This window comes from Podarcis vaucheri (genome assembly GCF_965113315.1).
Source record: "Podarcis vaucheri genome assembly, chromosome: 13".
Taxonomy (NCBI): domain Eukaryota; kingdom Metazoa; phylum Chordata; class Lepidosauria; order Squamata; family Lacertidae; genus Podarcis; species Podarcis vaucheri.
Genome location: NC_138751.1, coordinates 15,496,061 through 15,511,209, shown reverse-complemented (window position 1 = coordinate 15,511,209; position 15,149 = coordinate 15,496,061). Strand labels below are relative to the sequence as shown.

General features: G+C 49.0%; 1 protein-coding gene across 2 annotated transcripts in view; it reads left to right on the top strand.

Annotated features, from left to right (window-relative positions):
• Positions 1-6: 6 nt before the first annotated feature.
• Positions 7-15,149, top strand: part of LOC309517116 (mitogen-activated protein kinase 7-like) — a 179,189-nt gene continuing 164,046 nt past the window's right edge. The window contains exons 1-6 of one of the 2 annotated variants that reach the window (XM_082196173.1): positions 7-59; positions 936-2,065; positions 3,587-4,515; positions 5,506-5,633; positions 7,181-8,564; positions 13,931-14,043. In XM_082196173.1, coding sequence (XP_082052299.1) covers positions 955-2,065; positions 3,587-4,515; positions 5,506-5,633; positions 7,181-7,334 — 2,322 coding nt within the window. In that variant the 5' untranslated portion in view covers positions 7-59; positions 936-954 and the 3' untranslated portion in view covers positions 7,335-8,564; positions 13,931-14,043. Of the gene's footprint in view, positions 60-935; positions 2,066-3,586; positions 4,516-5,505; positions 5,634-7,180; positions 8,565-13,930; positions 14,044-15,149 lie in introns of those variants that run through there. The other variant, XM_082196174.1, reaches the window with a different exon arrangement.

Genomic DNA, 15,149 nt, shown 5'->3' with positions numbered 1-15,149 from the left:
ATCATCGCCATCAAGGACATCCTTAAGCCCTCTGTGCCTTATGCGGAATTCAAATCTGTGTAAGTGCTATTCTTTTCCTGGATAAAGGGTGGTGGCCCTTAAAAATAAATAAATCTCAGTTTCCTCCCAGTATCCTCATTACTATGGACTAGGCTGAAATGGCAAAATTAACTGCCAAATCAAGAGGGCATAATGATGAAGTGTTTAAGGAAGAATGGAGACCACTGATCTATCAAATTATCACCATAATAATAATAATAATAATAATAATAAATTTTATTTTTACGCTGCCCTCCCCAGCCAGAGCAGAGCTCAGGGCGGCTAACACCAGTAAAATTACAATAAAATCATAATAGGAAAAAATAAGTCGCTTGCAGGATTTGAAATATAAGCAGTAGATTATTGAAAGATTTAAAGGTAGCAGGGTTTAGACAATACAAATAGATGCGCTACAAAACAGCTAATAAAAAGGAATAAAAAACAAACATCGGGAAAGAAGAGGTGGGAAGTCAAGAAGAAACTTTGTATGTTTTTTTAAAATGTTGATAAACGCTTTGAAACATTTTTGGAGACTTAATAAAAATGATATGAAAAGGAATTTTGTAAATAATGGAAGTGGTAAAGGATTTGGATTATCTTAAAAGATGTGGGAGGAAAGGATTAATAATAGGACCCACAAAGGGGAGTAAGTAAGTCCAGGAGATTCTTTGGAATCTTGTTTTTATGATTTACGTTTGATATATCTCTGTAAAATTTTAATTTGAAAAACCAAATACATAAATTTTATATTAAAAAAAGATATGAAAAGAGTGAGTGAGTGAGATAGAGAAAGAGAGAGAGGCAGTCTGGCCAAAAGGCGCCCCCAGTGAATATTGTGGTGGAGCAATATTCAGGTTCTCTCCTTGACGGACCACGCCTGCTCTTCCCTTGGCCAGGTACGTTGTGCTGGACCTGATGGAGAGTGACCTGCACCAGATCATCCACTCCTCTCAGCCCCTCACCTTGGAGCACGTGCGCTACTTCCTCTACCAGCTCCTCCGGGGCCTCAAGTACATCCACTCGGCCAACGTCATCCACCGGGACCTGAAGCCCAGCAACCTCCTGATCAATGAGAACTGCGAGCTCAAGATCGGCGACTTCGGCATGGCCCGCGGCCTCTGCACCAAGCCCGACGAGTACAAGTACTTCATGACCGAGTACGTGGCCACGCGCTGGTACCGGGCCCCGGAGCTGATGCTCTCTCTCCACGAGTACACCGAAGCCATCGACATGTGGTCGGTCGGGTGCATCTTCGCCGAGATGCTGGGGCGGAAGCAGCTGTTCCCGGGGAAGAACTACATCCACCAGCTGCAGCTGATCATCACGGTCCTGGGAACCCCTCCGGCCAAAGTGGTCCACTCTATCGGGGCCGACCGCGTGCGCGCCTACGTCCAGAGCCTGCCGTCGCGCCAGCCGGTGCCTTGGGAGAGCCTCTACCAGAACGCCGACCGCAAGGCCTTGGCCTTGCTCTCCAAGATGCTGCGCTTCGACCCCCGCGAGCGGATCTCCGTGGTGGAGGCGCTCAACTACCCCTTCCTGGCCAAGTACCACGACCCGGACGACGAGCCCGACTGCGTCCCGGCTTTCGACTTCGACTTCGACAAGCGGGTACTCACCAAGGAGCAGATCAAGGAGGCCATTGTGGCCGAGATCAACGACTTCCACGAGCGCCGGGAGGGCATTCGGCGGCAGATCAGCTTCAAGCCGGCGCTGAAGCAGGCGGTCGTTGGCGGAGGCGGCCAGGCATTGCTCCTCTGCTGCCGTGACGTCGACATGCCCAGCGCCGGCTCACCTCGGGCTGGAGACGGAGACTTTGCCATGGCCTCTCCCGGGCCATACTTGCTGACGGAGACCATTGACCTCACCTCTCCGCCGGTGCCGTCGGCCGTTGTGCAGCCAGAGGTGAAGGCTGAAGAGGGCGCTCCGGCCGCCATTCCGCCTAAGCGGGAAGGCGCTATCTCGGACGACACCAAGGCTGCCCTCCGGGCGGCCATTTTGTCATCGACTCTCCGGCACAAGGCCAGAGGTAAGGGTTTGGAGCAAAGGAAGCTGACGTATATCGAGCCACGCCATTGGTCCATCTAGGTCAAGATTAGCTCTGCTGATTGGCAGCGGCTTTGCAGGGTTTCTAACGGTACATTTGCAGCCCTGCCTGGAGATGCTGGGAATTGAACCTGCAACCCTCTGCATGCAAGGCTTTATCTCGGTGCTACGTCCATTTCCCAAGGCTTTCAAGGCAGCAGTTTGGTGCAAGGTAGCAATGTGAGGGGATAATAATAATAATAATAATAATAATAATAATAATAATAATAATAATTTATTTATACCTGCCTGGTTTCTCCAGTCACTCTGGGTGGCTCCCAGCAGATTAAAAACAAAATAAAACATCAAACATTAAAAACTTCTCAATATAGGGCTGCCTTCAGATGTCTTTTAAAGATAAGATAGCTAGCTGCTTATTTCCTTCATATCTGAAGGGAGGGCATTCCATAGGGCGGGCGCCACTACCGAGAAGGCCCTCTGCCTGGTTCCCTGCAACCTTACTTCTCGCAATGAGGGAACCGCCAGAAGGCCCTCGGCGCTAGATCTCAGTGTCCGGGCTGAACGATGGGGGTGGAGACGCTCCTTCAGGTATACTGGGCCGAGGCCATTTAGGGCTTTAAAGGTCAGCACCAACACTTTGAATTGTGCTTGGAAATGTACTGGGAGCCAATGTAGATCTTTCAGGACCGGTGTTATGTGGTCTCTGCAGCCACTCCCAGTCACCAGTCTAGCTGCTGCATTTTGGATTAGTTGTAGTTTTTGGGTCACCTACAAAGGTAGCCCTCAATGGACTGGAGGATTTCGCCACTCTAATTGGGGCTGATGGAACTTGTAGTTCAGCAATACCCAAAGACTACACAGTCCCCGTCCCTGATCTCATCTGTCACCCACCCTGTTTCCACCAGGCTTAGCCAGATGTTTCTGGGGAAACCCCAAGATGAAAACCAGATCTTCACATTTGTGGGGGAAATGTTCCCCTATGAGAGCGGAGTCTTCCCAATTGTTTTGGGAGGCAGAGAAAGGGAGAGGCTGATGGGCAGCAGGACCCTCTAAGCCACTTTCCCCCTGCTTAACACTCTCCAGATGTTGTGGACTGCAGCTCCTGTCATGAAGGGAAGGGTAGGCTTGGTGACCTGTGGGATATTTCCAAAGATGTGCCCTGTATGAAGCGATTCCTGCAGAGCTGGACTATTGGTGGAATTCACAAATTTAGTCATTTTCCACAAGCATAAGCTTCCTAGCATGGAAAGTTAGCTCAGCTGGTTACGGTGTGGTGCTGATAATGGCAAGGTTGTGGTTTCGATTCCCATTCAAGCCACCTGCATATTCTTGCATTGCAGGGGGTTGGACTAGATGACCCTCAGGATCCCTTCCAAATCTGGAATTCTATGATACGCAGGTGAAACTGAATCACTGAGCATAGACGTAGCGGCTGCATAATGCAGGGCAACAGTAAAGGCTGGGTGTTTATCCACTTCCCGCAATCTCTCCCTTTCTTCCGCAGATACGCCCTCTACGGTGCCCGAGACGCCGGATATCCGCAGACCGGTCACGGCAAAGGAGCGCCAGCGTGAACGTGAGGAGAAGCGTAAGCGGCGCCAGGAGCGAGCCAAGGAGCGTGAGAAGCAGAAGAAGGAGAAGGAGCGGGAGCGGAAGGGAATGCTGACCGAGAACGACCGGAACCTTCTGGAAAGGTGGACCAAGATGGTGGACCGTAACCAGAACAAGCTGCTCCAGAACGGGTCTGCTGTCCCGCTTCAGGCGAACGCAGCCGCCCACATCCTGCCTCAGGCCCCTCCTGCCAACCCCTTGCCGCCTCAGCCGCCCCCTGCCAGCCACGTCCCCACGACCCCTTCCGGCGGCGCGCCTGCCGACTTCCTCGCCTTCCCAGACAAGAGGGTGCCTGGCTTGTGTGGGCCCAAGCTGACTCTCGTGCCTGTGGGGGCAGAGCTGGCCCCTGTCCAGGGCTCCGGCGCCAACGTGGTCCACTTCTTCCCAGCGCAGCCGGCCCCCTTCTTGGTCACTGCCCCGGCGTGTCCAAAAGCCGCCCCCCCAAAACCGGAGTGCCTCCTAGGCGTCAAGTACACCTCCGGGCAGATCTTCCAGGGGCCTTATGGCGTGGCGGCCCTCAGCGCCTGGAGCGGCGTCTCCCAGGCACCTGAAAACTGGGCTGTGGCCGGGCAGCTGCCGGTGACTCAGCCGGAGGTGGCGCCCCCTAGCGGTACTCTTCCGGAACAAGCTGTGAGCTACGGACCCAGGGCCGGTGCGGAGCAGCCCCTGTTTCTGGCAGAGGTGGGGGGCAAGCCTGAGCTGCCGCCGCAGGGTTTGGTTGGGGACGAAGCCGGGGGACCCGCCCAGCCCCACATGGCTCCAGGACTGCCGTCAGAGCCTCCGGATATCAACGTGGTGACACAGCAGTTGTCTAAATCCCAGGTGATGCCTTTTTCTGTATGCTGAAGGGGAAGCTCTTGCTAGTTGCTCTCTAGAGAAATGGGGGGGGGGATATCCTTTTTGTTTTTGGTGTTTGGAGAAGCTGGGGTCACTTGGCAACGAGGTCATGGCCAGCTGACTTTTTTCCAGGCAGCCCCTCAAGAGCTCATTTGATCCATGCCAGTCGCCCTCTTGCTGCTGCACTAACTAAATTCTCTCTTTCTCTCTCTTGTTTATTACTTTTTTATTATTACATTTTCTGTGTTACAATTTAGAACATTCATTTAAACAACCTTAAAATACCAATGACTTCCCTTCTTCTCTTTCCATGGTTCATTTTGCATAGCATAAATCCCTGCGTATTTTATATAAACAAAACCATCCAGAATTCCATTATTGCTCCCATCAAAACTTATTAACACTGTTGAATTTATCTTCATGCTGCCAACGTTTTGCACTAACGAAATTCTCTGTAGCCTAGATCCATAGAAGACTGGTGTTGACTAAATTAATACTATTTAGTATTAATAGTATTTAATCGCCGCAGATAACTTTCCCTGTTTGATTTTATTTCAATGGATCTTAAGCACAACTAAATTATCTGGATTTGGACCCTGGTTTGTATGGTTGTTTTTATGCATTCTGTGTTTTTTATATTGTAGCTTTATGTTGCGTACTGCCCTGAGATTTACAGATGTAGAGCCGTATACATATGTGATAAAAATAAACTAAAAATATTGTCGGCTCTATGTAGCCTGGCAGAGGGGATTGTGGATGGTATTCAGCTAAAGTTTACTCCAAGCAGACCCATTTGAAATTAGTGGACTTAACTTAGTCATGCTAGTCTTTAATTTCAGGGGGTGTACTCTGCGTAAAACTTAAAATTGACTACTACTGTGTATATTGTCCACTGATCTCTGCTGGTTCCTGATGACGACCTGCGATAAGCTGATCTCTGCACAAGGAATGAATCCACTGTTTTCTTGATTCCAGGTGGAAGACCTCTTGCCCCCTGTTTTCTCTGGCACCCCAAAAGGCAGTGGAGCTGGCTATGGGGTTGGATTTGACCTGGAAGAATTTCTGAACCAATCTTTCGACATGGTTGGGGAGAACAGAGAGAGGTAAGAGTTGCTTGCCTGGGCTTGTAAGTGGAACAGAGTTATGGGCCATTTGCTTACAGATGTTCACTAGCATGCTCACAACCTATTCCCTCAAGACCTTGGAGCTGTGGGGGTGTGGCCACAGATTGGTCAGCTACCATTGGCTTACCTGCTCTGACATCACTGAGGGCCAGGCAGCTGAGAGCTAAAGCGAAGGGACCTTTAGCTTTGGAATTCTAAGATGGATAACTCTGTGGTTTAAATTAAAGCTTAGAAGTCTTGTCACTTGTGAGCTCTGGAATGATACATTATTAGTCACTTCAGACTTTTTTCCTAGCTACAGACAGTGCGTATTGCTTACACTTTCCAGTACTCCAGACTTCCTCTGCATATAGAAATAATAATAATAATAATAATAATAATAATAATAATAATAATAATAATTTTTATTTATACCCCGCCCCCCCAGCCAAGGCCTCTCTCAGCATCCCCTTCTCTGACCAAAATCAGTGCAACTTGCCTCATTTGGATTCGTAGGATAGTAACCTGAAATATATGGATTTTGCCCAGTATCCTGCCCCTGTGTTCTTTCCTTAACAGCAGTTAACAAAGTGTGACTTTTCTAGAGGAATAAAAGAAGTGCTTTTGCTCTCTAGAGCCTTCCTGCTGATGGGATTCCCCTCCTGCAAAAGCTAGTACAGGCCCTGGGATCTGCCCTGTATCTTCAGCTGTGAAGACAAATTCGTTCTGCTTCTCTGCAGTCTCCTCCTCCCGTCTCAGCCCCAGCCAGTATGGCCCAGTGATCAGGGATGATGGGAGCTTTAGTCAAATGACGCCTGCAGAACTGCAAATTCCCCTTCCCTCCTATAGAGGGTGCTCCAACACATATAGAAATTCCAAACTTTTAAAGAGGCAATCAAAGGAAAAGGGATGGTGCCCTGACTATTCGGGGGCTCTAAATTGGCAGGCCCCAAGCTTTTTACTCCATGGACCACTTGAAAATTGCTGAGGGTCTTGGTGGACCTATTAACAATTTTCCTGCCGGTTGTAGCAATTGCAATGCACCATGCTAGTTAGTGTATGATTTTTAAAAATTGTGTATTTACATGCAGATCAAAGTTTGGGAAGCCCTGATCTTAATTTAGCCTCTGGATGTTTTTGGACTACAGATCCCATCGTCCTTTACCAGTGGTCAGGGGCGATGGGAGTTGTAGTCCGGCAACATTTTTCTTTTGCAGGCGCAAGGTTGAAGAACATTGTCCTAGAGCAGGATCTCCCAGACATAGGTCTCCAGCTGTTTTTGGACTCCCTGACCACTGTTTTTTCCAGTTAGGGATGGAGAAACCCTGTCCTACGGCATCTCCCAAGCACCAAAAAGGGTTGTGCTCCAGGCACCCCAAAGAGGGCGCTACACTGCTCAGGGCTACACTGTTTTGTATCCCCTCCTTCCTGCATGAATAGCCCTCAGCATTATGCAAAATGGTACACTTTTGGTCAGCTGCCTTGTCTTGTCCTTCGCCCATTGTCTTGTCCTTCACCTGTTCCCCTCTTTCCTCCTCCTGCCTTAGTCAAGGGGACTCTGCCCCGCTCTCGGCCTCCCTCCTCGCCGACTGGCTGGAAGTCCATCGCATGAACCCCGCCGACATGGAATCCCTCCAGCAGGAACTGCAGCTCGGGTCTCCCATGATCCTCTCTGACATTCCAGACCTGCAGGACGCCTGAAAAAGCTGCCTCTCCCTTCTGCTGTCTTCCTCCTGTTCCGTTTCAGCCGGGTGCGATAAAGTCTGAGCCCCGCTTGGGTCTTCTTCACGGCCTTCTTGGCGACTCTGGCTGGGAACGTCACCGCAGTGCCTGCTTTTTTCCTTCCTTCCTTCCTTTTTTTTCAAAGCACCAGCTGGGTGCTTGGGGGTTGAGCTGGTGTTTGGACTTTCTACAAAAAAGGTCTGAGGGTGGGCTAGGCAACATCCCTGTCCCTCCTGTTCGGGTGTGTTGCAGGACGCAGGAAAGAAAGCTGTTCAGGTAACAAACAACCTCAGCCGACAACACTAAAAGGTGGATCCATTTCCTGTTGTCTTTGGGACGGGCTGAGGGAACGCCTTCCTGACCCCTCACTGTGTTTTTCCTTTTGCCTCATGGCCTGAGAACCGGACACCTCTCTCCTCACACCGTTTGAGGGGCGAGCATCCATGTAAACGCGTTTTCTTTTTTCCAAGTTTACTGACGGCGGGAGAGAAACAGGAGTGCCAAATGCGCAGCGCAGCCATAGCACGCTTTGCCTTTTATAAAAAGTGTGTTGAAAGTGTTGGATCGTATGAGAGGATTGCCCTGTTGCGGGGAAAAGTGGGTGGGACTAAGGAGGTAAGATGGGCCCTATTGGATCAGCCTAGCATCCTGTTCCCATAGCGGCCAATCAGACGCCTACAGGAAGCCCGCAAGAACGACACAAGCGCAACAGCGATTCTCAGCATTCGAGGGCCTGTCGCCTCTCACAGCAGAGGAATAAGCTAGCTAGCCCATGTGGTTGGCAGTCACTGACAGCCTTACCTTCCACGAATTATTGCCTCATCCTCTTTGAAAGCCATCTAAGTTGGTGGCAGCCACCTTACAGAAGGAGCTGTCTTAATATTGACAAGGGGGCTTGTCTAGCTTGGCGCTGTGCATTCTGACCTTGGGGTGTATCTCCCAAGATCTTGGGGGGATGTCTTCTGCAGGGTTCCTTTTAACTGGAAATGGCAGGGATTGAACCCTGAACCGCCCTCAGCAGATATGCAGAAATTATGGGCCCTTCTGGTGTTGCTGGACTACAACTCCCATCGCCTCTGGCCTTTGGCTGACGGGGAGTTGCAATTCCCTGCCATTCCTCCGCATTGGGACCTCTTTCCTGGCTCTGTCTAAAACGCCTGCCTTCCTGCAAGCGTGACCCATCAGGTGAAGGTGTGTTTATTCAGTGCGGTGTAGTGGTTAAGAGTGGTAGACTTGTAATCTGGCTTCCCTGCTCCTCCACATGCAGCTGCTGGGTGACCTTGGGCCAGTCACACTTCTCTGAAGTCTCTCAGCCCCACTCACCTCACAGAGTGTTTGTTGTGGGGGAGGAAGGGAAAAAGAGATTGTTAGCTGCTTTGAGACTCCTTAGGGTATTGATAAAGCGGGATATCAAATCCAAACTCTTCTTCTGCGGCTGCCATGTGGAAGATGGCTCAGGACAACCCCCCCCCCTCGGTGCCCGCCTCTCCATGCAGAAGCTGTGGATCCCCTTCTGGAGGGGTGAGTTGGAAGCCTAGGGAGTTGCCTTGCCTTGTATTGAGCATCGGTCCCTTTAGCCCAGTATTGTCCACACTGACTGGCAGAGGCTGTCCAGGGTTTCAAGTGGAGTGGTTGTCTCCAGCTGGATTTGAAATCAGATCTGAACCTGGGACCTTCTGCATGCACAACTGAGCTAATGGGAGTTCCTGCACCCTCCGCTAACTTGCCTGGCCAGCTGCTCTTGACCTGTGTGCGAGTCTCATATGAAGATGGTTTCAGGTGGCTTCCATTTGGCTGCAACAGGCAGGCCTAGTCACCAAGAAGGCCTCTGAAGCAGCCATCTTGCCAGCCCACCAACCATTTCTTCCCATGAAACCTTGGCGCCAAATTCGCTACGGAGGAGCCAGACTTTTCCCTTCCTCAGGAGCCGCTCTGCCGTGTTGAGAGTCTCCAGTCCCGGAGGATGCAGTGTGGCCGAAAACGTAGGGTGGTGATGGCCCTGTTTTCACCAAGATGAGGGTGCCCCAGATTTCCAGGAGTGCCTTAACCAGCCGTCTTCCCTTGTGTGCAGCAGGCCTTGAGGCCTCGTTTACATAAGCTGAGCTCTAGAAGATGTTACTTGTTTTCAACACGCCTGTCTAGATGAGAATTCTACATTTGGGGTGGCGGTGGCAGAGATCTCTCTTCTGCCCCCCACCCAATGGAACCGTGAAGATTGCATAGCAAAGGTGACCCTCCCTCTTGGTTGATTCTGGCCCACTAGGAAAACTCAGGACTGCATTGGAACATTAAACTGGGGCCTTGTTTACTTGAACTGAGATTATTTTGGGTTCAGCTGTTCCTGCGGCATCAAGAGTAACCAGTGATGTCCTTTCTCTCTCTCTCTCTCTCTCTCTCTCTCTCTCTCTCTTTCTTTCTCCCTCTGTCAAGGGTAACCTCGCCCCCAGTTGCATTTTCCTACAAAGGGGGTGGGGAGGGTTGGGATTTTGGCCAGATCGCAGGGTTGATTTTCGGATGCTTTCTGTGCTAGGTTAGCTGGGTGGAGATAGAAAACGCACCTCTGAAGATTCAGAGGTCAGAGTTGAAATGGATTCTTGTGTGTGTCTGTTGTGTGTACATTGTCTTTAGTCCGAGTCTTGAGTGCTGCTGGCTGTGTGTGGTGGATTTCCTCCAAAGTGATGGTGCCATCTCGTGATGATTTTTGTCATTAAACTTTCTATTAAAATTGTGATTTATAAAAAGCCGGAGTGGTGCAGTGTTTGTATTGTGTCTTTCCTTGTTTCCTGTAGGATTACTAGCGTGTAAGAAGGGCCCTGTTGGATGAGGCCAGTGGCCGATCTCGTTCAGCTTCCTCGAATCGTAGAGTTGCAAGGGACCCTGAGGAGCATCTAGTCCAACCCCCTGCAATATGCAGCTGCCCCATGCAGGGATCAAACCTGCAACCTTGTCATTATCGGCACCATTCTCTAAGTCCAGGCATGTCCAAAGTCTGTTTCAGAGGCGTAATCCTGAGTGGCACTGACTGGCAGCGCCAGGATTTCAGCTGGGATCCTCTCCCAGTGTCATCGCAGTCGGCGAGTGAGGAAATCAGGCATGTCCAAAGTCCATTTTTTGGGGGCCTAATCTGGCCTAAAGCCTGCCGGTCGGTTTAATCTGGCCCCTGTGGCAGTTTATTTCCTGGGGTAAAATCCTAAAAAAGCCTCAACAACTCCAACCCTAAAAAAAAGGTCAACAACTTCAATCCTAAAAGAAGGTTAGCAACTTTGGTCAGATACAAATCAATATGGCTAACCTGATCCAAAACACCCACCCACTCCACTCTCTCACACACATGAAAACAAAGATCACCACAGCCAATCACAAACAAATAACCACACCCTAGGCCAATCTCTCTCACAACCAAAGGAACGCAAGTGAATAGCACAGAACCTGCATAAGCAACGTTGACACAAAACCCCACATATATTAAGTAAAATAGAAACATCGCCACCCGACCCCACCCCCATCTCTCCCCCCTTTCCCCCTTCTTCCTAATGTCTCGACAAATGAAACTGATCTGTAAAAAATGTAACTTGGAGAAAAAAGAGAGAGACATTGCACATACTTTTGTAAACTAAGAAAATCTTTGATAAAAATACATTAAAAAAAACCAACAACTTTGGTCGGCCCCCATGGCCCTTCACTTCATCAAATCTGGCCCTCTTTGGAAAAAGTTTGGACACCATGACCAATGGTGCTATCCAGCTGATGCCTGTTCTCACAGGGGCCAGCCAGATGGTTGTAACAGGACCTGAGTGCAACACCAGCTCTCCCCAGTTCTGATTCCCAGCAACTGGTTTTCAGAGGCCTCATGCCCCCCCCCATGTGGGCTTGCATGCTTTGCACCATAGTTCCCCCTGTTGCCTAAACTGAGCATTTAGGCTCGTATTCAGTGCATCTCTACGTAAGCATCCCATCTACGCAAGGATTCCTGCTTGCACAATTTTTCTGTACCCAGATCTGCTCTGCAGGGGGTTGAAGAAATCCCCACGCTAGATTTAGGGGACTTGCGAGGGAAGGGAGTGGTGGAAAAATCCTATTATAGGATCCTAGAGCTGGAAGGGGCGACCCAAAGGCTCATCTAATCCATAAGCAGAAATCCATGCACTGACTAAATGCTTTCTTGGCTCCTTAGTAAACATTCCCAGTCAAGCCCAGGGATGGGGAACCTGTGACCTTCCAGCTGGACTCCAGCTCCCATGAGCATCAGCCAACATAGCCTGTGATCAGGAATGATGGGAATTGTAGTCCATCAGTATCTGGAGGGCCACAACCACCCCCCTCTGTTCTAGCCTATAGTCTCTGTGACAAGACAACATGGCTATTGAAGTCTTCCCTGGTGCTCCTTTTACAGGCACGGACTGCCTTCAGCCTGGCATGGCAACGATCGGCCTATATTTTGATTCAGACGCCAGCACTGGCTGTGGTTGGTTACTGCAGTGTAGGAACCTAGCAACAGGGGAGGATCAAAACAGTTCACATCAATCTACCAGCTGCGTAGATTATAGGTGGGTGGAAATTTTTGCATATCAGCAGGGAGATGCCTCACCAGCCCAGGTGGAGCTGGTAAAAATCTCGCCTGAGCTCAATGAGGCCTAAATGTGACAGCTGCTGTTTTACTGAAACTGGAGACCTGTGTGGACAAGCCCCTTTGGGAGGGATGCATATGGCGGAAATGGTGCAAAGTTTATAGGCCTGAAGTCAGACTTTTAAAATGTTCCTATTCTGCAAACGGGGATGACGAAAGCGCAGAGCGGCTGGTGGCTTCGCCAGGTCTTCTCACCTGAGCTCCATTGGGACTGGCATCTTTAAACTCTTGTCCTTTCCCCCCACCAATACAGCAAAATTCTGCCTTCTCAGAAACCCAGGCATAAGCCCTCAGTTGTGCAGCCCTAAATGCCAAAAAGATTGCAAGTGAAAATGACATGTTTGAAATGCAATCGGATTCTGAAATGGGAGTCCTGAAATATCTTAAAAGACTGGTCCCTTCCTTACCCTCCCAGGTGTTAAGATCAGCAGAGGGGTGGGAATGGACCAGGAGAAGACATTTTCTGTGGAATTCTTTCCCTACAAAGGTGTATCTGGCTTCTTCCCCACACATCTTTTGGCCAGTGCTGAAGAGGCATCTCTTTGGCATCTGAGATGTGTGTTTTCAAGACCCACCCAATTCCTGTGACAGCAATCTGTTTCAGCTGTGCTTAATTTTGAATTCCAAATTGTAACCTGCTGTGGCACTTTCTGGTGAAGGCCAGTTAATAAATGTGATGACAATACTTTGATTAACACAGCAGGAAATGGATCTAGGAAGCCTTTGATTAACTTGCCAAATTCCGAGGAATCCATCAGTTCGGATTCGTGTTCAAACTCAGTGTGCCAGGAGGCAGGGTAGACAGAAAGATAAAACAGGCAGGAAAAACCTGTCTTGTGTGTGGCTCATCTTAACACGCCAGCAATATGCTGCTTGTATGAGTGCTCATTCTATCTCAGGTGCTGTGAAAAGGAGGTAATTCTTCACAGCGGAAAGAGATCTGGGGTGTGGAAGACAAGAAGCAGGGGAACCTGTAAACCTGTTCTTCCCAAATATAAAGCAAAAACAGCTTTGGTGCAGGACGTTGTTTTTGAGGCTCAGGATTTTTCTCCATGCCACCACCCTCTGATACTGGCTTTCTTGACCACCTTCAAGTCTTGATCCTTCCTTGAAACACATCTAGTTTGTTGTGGGGCACTGCCACTTTGATGCTCTGCAGTCGGGGCCGGCCCTAACATTAGGCAGAGAGACGGTGGCTGCCTCAGGTGGCAGATATTGAGGGGTAGAGACTGGACATAGCTCAAGATGAGCCCCACATGGCTGGTCCTTGAGGGTATATGAGGCACTGCCCCCCCCCAACTCAACAGGGAGGAGTGTGGGGTGAAAAGTGGTTGGCTCCACCTCTCATTGGCTTTGGCTGCACCTACAGTTGACATCCCTGCATTCCACCCTACCAGCCCCAATGGGCACCAGCCATCACTGTGGGCACTCTCACCTTTTCTTGAGAAGCAAATGGGAAAAAATGTACTGGGATTTATTTGGGGGGGCGGGGGCGGAGAGGAACAATGATAAATCCATGTTCTTTGTAGCTTAATGTAACTTCAAGTGATTTATTTAGCCAGGACTTTCTTATTACTCTACTGGTGCGGGAAAATATATTTATTTGCAGTAATGAGAACCAGATTGCTTGGTTCTGCCAGAACCCCTGTGAAAATTATAGTTAACACTCATGACCCAGCCATCAACAGAGATTAAATCCTTTGCTGGTATTTTGGGTCTTGCCTTCCTGTTCCCACCAGGCTTTTGCTGTCCAGATCCTTTCAAGAGAAACTAGTGGGTTCATCCGAAAAGCAATATGAAGTCTCCATCCCACAAGAATCTCAACTAGATCATACATGACAGGTGTTCAAAAACCTCCAAGGAAGGAAAGTCCACCACGTCTCATAGGAGTCTGTTCTACTGTCAAACAGCTCTTACCGACAGAAAGTTCTTCCTGAAGTTTATTCAGTGTGGTGTAGTGGTTAAGTGCGGTGGACTCATAATCTGGTGAACCGGGTTCGCATCCCCGCTCCTCCACATGCAGCTGCTGGGTGACCTTGGGCTAGTCACACTTCTCTGAAGTTTCTCTTTTTTTAAAAAAAAATAAAAATTATTGATTTTACAAAATTTTTATAAACAATACAAACAAATAAAAAAGACAAAACAAACATGTATAATTTCATCTCCTTTTTTCATAAACCTCACTTCTCTGACTCCCCCAAACCTCCCCTTTCTACATCCCAATTTCCAAAATTACTTCAGCAAGTCCTAAACTTAATTTTGTCAAATTTGTTCCTTATTTGTTCTTTTCTTTTACTTAATCTTTTGTCGCTGTAATCTCCTTTTCTTACTAAGAACCTCAACATTTTAACATTCATTAATTTTGTAATATTTCTTAAGATACATTTTAAATTTCTTCCAATCTTCATCCGCCGTCTCCTTCCCCTGTTCACGAATTCTGTCAGTCATTTCAGCCAGTGTCATATAGTCTATCACCTTCATCTGCCATTCTTCCAGAGTGCGTACACTTCTCTGAAGTTTCTCAGCCTCACTCACCTCACCTCACAGAGTGCTTGTTGTGGGGGAGGAAGGGAAAGAAGATTGTTAACCACTTTGAGACTCCTTAGGGTAGTGATAACGCGGGATATCAAATCCAAATTATTCTTCTTCTTGCAACTTGAAGCCATTGGTTCGAGTCCTAGCCTCCAGAGCAGGAGAAAGCAAGCTTGCTCCATCTTCCATGTGATAGTTCTTGAGATATTTGAAGATGGCTATTGTATCTCCTCTCAACTCTCCTTTTTTCCAGGCTAAACAGGCCCAGCTCCCTCAACCGTTCCTCATACCTAGCCTATCAAGGCTAGGCTTCCAGACCCTTGATCATCTTGGTTGCCCTCCTCTGCACACGTTCCTGCTTGTCCATATGAGTGGGTTGATTTGTCCTTCAAGGGCTCCACCTTGCAGACGATAATGTTATGTTTTTCCAAGGAGCACGTGAACAGTTACCCAACTGCAGTCTGGGGAGTGCCAGATATTGCACAACTGAAGTGAGGAATATGGGGCAGGAGGTGGTGAAGTGGAATCATTTGGCGACTCTTCCATCTGCTGTAACACACTGGACTTCTCTTTCTGCTGTCCTGGGTCATGGGGGGAGAGAATGGGTTGAGTCAGCACCGCACAGAGATAGAGAG